Here is a 7,232-nt window from a genome sequence, read left to right on the forward strand (position 1 = left end):
TTCTTTATTATTTGAGTTTTGTCTCCCAGCTCTCAATTCATCAGCTAGAATATCCTCATGGAGACAGACTGTCCAAGGAGAAGCTGATTGTAAAATCATTCAAATTCCTGGTCACACTGAGATTAAATACCGGTCAGAGAGGGGTGTAGCAGCTATTGAACTTATCGTAAGCCAGGGAACTTGATTAGGTCTCCAACTGATCAGATGGCAAAGCTCGAGCAAATTGAGCCTGACGGGATTGTGCATCAATCTGCTCAGCCCCCGCCCGCAGCAGCAGTTCCACAACAAGGACAGACCCAGATTCAAAGCTGTTATCCTGGAGATGTTTCAATCTGTCAGGGAGTCGGTGAGAATATTGCTGTCGGGAATCCATGGACGACAGGGTTGTTCGACTGTCAAGAGCATCCAAGAAGTGGTAGTGATAGAATACCTCTGATTATTTACTTCCGAGATTAACTCAGTATCATGGAGAGGCTATTATGTGTCTGAATTTTACCTTATTTTTGCAGCTATCATGTCAACTTTCTTACCCTGCGTGACCTTTGGACAGATAGTAGAGGTATTGGATGCTGGGGAGATGAGTAAGTCTGATGTAATCCTAAATATGCCACTTGGAATGTGTATGTATTATGTACTTTCTTGGCGTAGTAATTGCTTTCCTGGTTTTGTACTTTGAGGAGCAAAAGCCGGTTTCATAATAGCGTATTTATTTGGGCAGTCAGTGAGGAATCTCGAGTTAGCCAATTCGCAAACTGATTTTCATTGTTGGGTTGTGATTTGGGAATTTGCAGATTGGGCATTGGGGGGATATATTTACTTAGTGATGATGCCGGGATTATGCTCGCACTGGCTGATGGGATCGAAGTACCGGGCGAAACTTAGGAGGAACTATAACTTGGTGGAAGCTCCTCACACTGACGTGATCACCCACATCTTCTGTCCCTTCTGTGCCCTTTCCCAAGAGTTTAGAGAACTCAAGAACAGAGGCCATGATCCTGCTCTAGGTAACCCACCCGCACTCGTTTTTAATCTCTTTATCGCCCCTTCATAATCTTCACCAATGGTGCTCACCGTTCGGTGATCCTATGGGGCTTCGATTTTGTGAATTTATTTGCCTTATTCTGATTGATTTGGTAATTAGAGTTCTCCAATTTCTTGGTCACAAATTTATCTGCAGGATGGAAAGGTATAATGGCTCAACAGCAGGCGCCCAATAATGGTCACCTGGACATTAGTATTCCTCCACAAAATCAATCCATGACTCGATGACGAAGGGCAAGAACTTAAGCCAAAAGCCGTCTTCTTCTGAATTTCGTTTCTGAAACTATATATCAATAATTAGCAACTGTTGCGCGTATGTGATTTCCAAGTTTGTTCATGAGAAGTTAATGAACTTTCTGGCTCAAATTGACATTGAAATCCGGAGTTATGTGTAAGCTAATCTTTTATATCTTATTCAACAAGCGCATTCTAAAATCGATATAAAATAGTTGCCTCATCACACGATGCCACATAGGACGGAGGAGGACTATCTCGCTTGACCTTTCGCATGATCACAAATAATAATTTGACAAGTGTTATTATGTAGTTATGCCACTTCGCTTTTAGAAACCGAAATAACATGGAAGATGGAAAGCCTATGCTATAATGAATTTATTGAAAAAAAATTTGCAAATGACAAAATATAATGAATTTGTGGAATTGGTGACCGTAACATTTTCCGATAGAATCGACAAAAATTCCGTGCACTTTCTCCATTTTACATGTTGAAGTTCCTCTTTTGTACTGGCATTGAAGGACGCTATAATGAATTTATTTTGAAAAAAAATCGGAAGATGACAAAATATGACGAATTTGTGGAATCAGCGTCTATAACATATTTCTATGGAATCGACAAAAATTCCGTGCACTTTTTTCATTTTGCATGTCGAAGTTCCTCTTAGTACCGGCACTGAAGGGCGGGTCTCGCTTGGAGGGGTGATCCTTTCTATCACAGTTACCAAATTAACCTTACGATTATAAGTACATTCACCTTTTACGTTGCTTTGAACCGTTCTCTCAGGAGTGGAGAGTATATCTGCTGATGAAAATTAAGGTGATTCACTTTGTGGTTTGGCATTACTTAAGAAACAATTAATTATTTGTCTTCTCTGTCTAGTGATTCATGTCATGATCTTAATCTTAATATTCGGCAGCAAATTTGTGACATGCGATTTTTGTTTTGGTTCTAGGTAGATGGTATATTGAGATAAATGTGTTGAAGATGTGAGATTGCTCGTATTTTGCATTAAATTCTTCTCGATAGCTAGAGTCACTTGATTTATTATACAATAATTTCAACTTGAGAGTGGGAGCAATTTCTGGCGATTATATGGGGAGAATTCCGTCCTCCATATTCGTGGCCATATTAGTTCTTTTGATTATAGATGTAACAAGTGATGTGCATTCATTGAATCGGTTACTTTGTAAGATCGTACGGTTAAAAAGAATGCTTCTATTATTTCTACAGAGAGCTGATCGTAGTGATTTTCCAATAATCCGTGATCATGACTGTCCAGAGTTGCTTCACTTGGAAAGAATAATTCGACTGGTACAATTTAAGATTGAGCAAGAACTCTTAAATTTGAAGAGGGAAAAAAATTCTGCTCAAATCGCAAGCATGACTTATTTAATATGGATTTTTTTAACTTAAATTGATACAACACATTGATTTATGATGCAAAAAGGAAAAAAAAAACACGTGATTTTATAGAAGAACGTGGGTGATCCCTTTAAAAGTTCTAACTTAAATTTTCATTTTTATAATGAAAAATGAAATTTTGCATTTTTAAATTTTAACAATTGTCTCTCCCTTTACAATAGTAACGAGTTCTATCTTATATATGTGTATTTTTTTGGTAGATTTCATAGTTGTGTATTTAACAAATATTAAAACAAAATAATCTTTTGACACAATAACATATACGGGGCCCATCGTCTAGTTATAATAAAAGAGATAGCAGCTTCGAAGTAGTCGTTACCATGGATCGATATTCTGCCTATGCTGAAAATCGAGTCACTGTGATTTGCTTCTTTTATCTTCCATGAGACAGGACATCCTCCAATCATAATAAAGTAATATGTCGAAGATCGTCGGGCATTGAACAACTAGCCCAATCGGAGTAATGAAAAGCAGTGATATCGAATGTCGTTGATCGTCCACTAGTAACCCCTGACCTGAATTTTGCTTGAGGTAACGAAGGACCTGTATGGCAACTTCCCAGTGTTTTTCCCGTGATAAGACTGCAGTGATTAATGGAGAAAATATTTTTTTCATTACTTTCTCGAAGACAATTACAGGATTTTTTTTTTGCTTGGGAGACAATAACAAGAATTCATGTGGGTGTGTGTATATATACATATACTGGTGTTCAATGCTATCAAGGAGGAAAGTCAACTAAATAAATGCGTCGCGTAAACTCTTTCGCAACCAATTAATTAAGCTGCCAGCTCATGGATCTAATTAGAAATTACTGGAATGGAATTAACTAAGATGAATCTTAAGAAAGAAGTTAAAATGTAAACTAATAAAATGTTGATTGAGTAGAAAGCAATCTTAACCATCGTAAGAACAAGAATACAAATTCGAATTCGAAAAGTACACTTATTAGAAGGAAAAATAATATTTAATACTCGATTTTTTGAAATTACAATAATAATATCTACCACAATTTCTATCTATTGAAAAAAAGTTAAAAAAGATAATATTACCACAGTCGCTGTCTAATTTTGCTGGTCGCTAACACCAATAAAGTCATCAACTTATCATCAATCATCAACCACTTTTCATCTTTTGTCGCCAGAGCAAAGTCAGTCAAGCTTGCATCAGGTCTCAAAAATGTTGCTCACAAGTTCTTCCTATCTTTTCCGCTAAACTTGGTTTTAGAGGGATGAAATAAAGGTTGATGAAGACAGAGAAGGGTGTAGTACTTATCCAAAAAAGAAAGAGGGTATAGTGACATAAGTCTTAATTTAGTAATTACAATAAAATTTAATGTGATGGAACTATATGTGATATTTATTAATTATTAAGAATTATATTTTTTCGTATATACTAGGCTCATGAATTTTCAATGTAACCGAAAAAAGGATTACGAAGATATAGTAGGCATGGGGTAGTTAATACTTTTCCCAAAAAAAAAAAAACTTAATTTTTTAATTGAAGAATTTTAAAACTTGTGAAATTATTTTTGGACATTAGACATTAGGTAACATAATTGATTTTTGGCCTTTTGCACTTCCATGATACGGCACCATAATTTTCCGCCTTTTATATTAGTTTTAATGGTTTTCAGACATAAAGTCATGCAACGGAAAAAAGGATTCATCCAACATGGCACCTTTGAAGAAATGTTTTTAACTTTTAGATGTGGTATACAGAATGACTCATGATTTTTTTTCGATTACAAGGAAGGTTCATGAATTTAATATAAAAAATAAAAATTCTAAAAGTTAATAAAAGGATACTGATTATCGAACATACAACCTTTTAATTATTAAGTGAATAAATGTACCACTGAGCTACACGTTCTTTAATATAATCTCATTAACTTTAATGCTACAAGAACTCAATAAACTACATATTTATTTCCTTTTCTGGATAAGTATCTTATACTATTATTTAGAAATTTTTCATTTTGTAACTAAATTTTTTCTATAGTTTTACTTATCATTCTCCAATTACTTCTCCTACTTTGAAGGAAATAAAAGAATAAAAAAAATGGAGTCCACCGACAAAAATATAAAATGGAAAACATCCTATAAAATTAGCAAGAACTGCCACCCTCACAATTGCTCACGTAGTCAATTTTCCACGGATAAGTGGGGAACTACGAAATAAAAAAAAATAAAAAATCACTTTCTCTGGTAAATGAAAAGATAAAAAAGAAATATGTATACTGAAAAAAAGGTAAATGCATATATCAATTATCAATATTATCCATTATTATGAATAGTTGTAAAAACAATTTGGGAGCTAATTGTTTGCACAAACACGGAAGCAAGTCTTCACTCGATGGTGTATAGTAAATTTAACTTAACCTGTCAATATAAATTACGTGGATTATTTCAAGTGGTTTGATACATATTTCTCTTAAGAAATAGTATCGGTTCGAGTCTAGTAAATAGAGAAAATTTTTCCGACGAAATGTTTTACGGCAAATTTGAGGTAAATTTCCGACGGAATGTTTCCTCAAAAAGTTTTGACAGAAATTCCCTTAAAAAATTGCTATTCGAAAGTTCTCTTAGAAAATTAAAAGTATTTTTCAGGAAATTTCCCTAAAAAAAATAAAAAAACAAGAAGATTATCTCATTAATTTTCTTGTGAATATTTTGACGAATTTCTAACAGAAATTTTCTCAAAAATATTTTAAAAATTAATAGAAAGTCATAAAAATGAAAATTAAATATTAATTTAAAAAATAACAGTTTCATAATGTAAATAAAAAATATTACTTAAATATATAATAAATGAAAGATATCACAAAAATGACAATTAAGGAGGCATAGCCCATTAAAAAATGTGTAATACAGTGTCTCACACTATCGCTTGATAATTAAGAGATTTGAAGTTCGATACTCGGACGGACTATCCATGTCCCTTTATTAGATGTTAAAATTTTTATTTCATTATATTAGACTCATAAGCCTTTCTTATAAAAAAAAGAAAAAAAGAGTCATAGCCTAAGTAGCAAGGGGCAAGGAAATACGGTCCGACTCTCCCTCATGCAAAGAATGCTGGAGCCCTGCTTTGGGCTTCAACTGGCCCCTTTTGGGCAGTGGCTCAATTGGCGGCCCGATTTATGTGCTCGGGCCCACTTGGATTTTTTATTTGAATTTCTTACGGGAAAATAAAAAAAAAAGGATTTTAAAAGGAAACAAATTTACGAGGGAACTTTCTTCCAAAATTTTGGAGGCCAATCCCCTCGGAAATTCGTTGGAAAAAATTTACAAAAAGAGTTTCTTCGGAGGAAATATTTTTTCCTCAAAATACACAGGAAATCATGCTGATTCTAATCAGTCTGTATCACCATATTACATAAAATATTGAATTTAATGTTTCTTAGCTCCGACACAATTGCATAAATGAGTTTTTTTCCCCCTCATTTTCCTGCTTTTTTATTTTATTTTATTTCTCCTTTTTGGTCTCTTCATGCACGAGCTTGCGAAGTGCCATAGCAGATAGCATTGACTTCCTACCTGACAGCTTCGACCTTCGAATGTCAAGCAGTAGCTGCAGGCAGCAGCCTGGAACGTCTATGGCGTTGACTTCCCTCGTTGGCCGCTTCCACAAGGGGATGGAACGTCTAGCATAAGCTGCTGCAGCAGCAACGCAATGGCGAATTTCACACCCCAGTACATCCTCCTCACTGCTCTAACAACTTTCCGGTCTCTGACATCAAACAAATCGTACTAGAAATAATGCTTAGATGCTGCAATTGTTGGGATCACCTACCCAATCCCGCTCTTGATCCCCGTCCATGGACAACCGGGTTATGCAGCTGCCTCCAAAACCCAAGAAACTGTAACTACTGATCATATGTCATATGTCATGTGTATAATTATGTCTGGAGAGGAGTAGGCAAATTAACCGGGGGCTTCCTAGTTGTGTGTACAATCTGTTCCTCGTACTTTCAGCCCTTGTTATTGCTGCAAAGTCTATCTGAGCCTTTTAGCAGGTAGGAATGTTTAGCTACGCATAATGAAAGTGCAAAAGGGGCTTGCTTGATTAGCTCTGAATAGACCTTGCAAGGTGATTACCGAAAAATAATAATAAGCAGACTCAAGTTCTTGGCCTGGCCGTGTCCAATGTAGTTTGTGCTGTTATAATTTCCAGATACTAAACTAATCTATCTTATGGTACACGTTGGCAGCAATTTTAACGGCGCTTTGTCCTTGTGTAATGTACGGGCAGATCAGAGAAGTCCTTGATGAGGGAAAAACATGTTTCACGGGGCGCAACGGAAGCGAAAAAGGAACAGAAATTCCAAATTTCCTACCCGTGAAACTAATTTCAAGACCTACTAATAGAATAAGAGTAAATAAAAGCTTACCTGAAATATTTAAAATTGTCGACCGAGCATCCCACACGTGACGCCTCCACTGGTATCCACACCGACTTTGTCGACGAGTTTTCGAGATCGGCGGTGCTAGCGACCAATACTCGAAAGAAACACCGATATAATACCCGAAAT

The 7,232-nt window shown here is 35.6% G+C and overlaps 1 protein-coding gene across 2 annotated transcripts; it reads left to right on the forward strand.

The window, feature by feature from the left end:
• The first annotated feature begins 130 nt into the window (after positions 1 to 130).
• On the forward strand, positions 131 to 1,455 carry LOC116200750 (protein PLANT CADMIUM RESISTANCE 8-like). Of its 2 annotated transcripts, none has more exons than XM_031531632.1 (4): positions 131 to 415; positions 510 to 620; positions 792 to 1,004; positions 1,178 to 1,455. In XM_031531632.1, the coding sequence occupies exons 1-4, from the start codon at positions 205 to 207 to the stop codon at positions 1,267 to 1,269; spliced, it is 627 nt and encodes a 208-aa protein (XP_031387492.1). In that variant the 5' UTR covers positions 131 to 204; the 3' UTR covers positions 1,270 to 1,455. The 2 variants fall into 2 exon arrangements, with proteins under 2 accessions (XP_031387492.1, XP_031387493.1); XM_031531633.1 differs by having other exon boundaries at positions 510 to 581.
• Positions 1,456 to 7,232: the final 5,777 nt, after the last annotated feature.

This window comes from Punica granatum, chromosome 3, assembly GCF_007655135.1.
Source record: "Punica granatum isolate Tunisia-2019 chromosome 3, ASM765513v2, whole genome shotgun sequence".
In the NCBI taxonomy this organism is placed as follows: Eukaryota; Viridiplantae; Streptophyta; class Magnoliopsida; order Myrtales; family Lythraceae; genus Punica; species Punica granatum.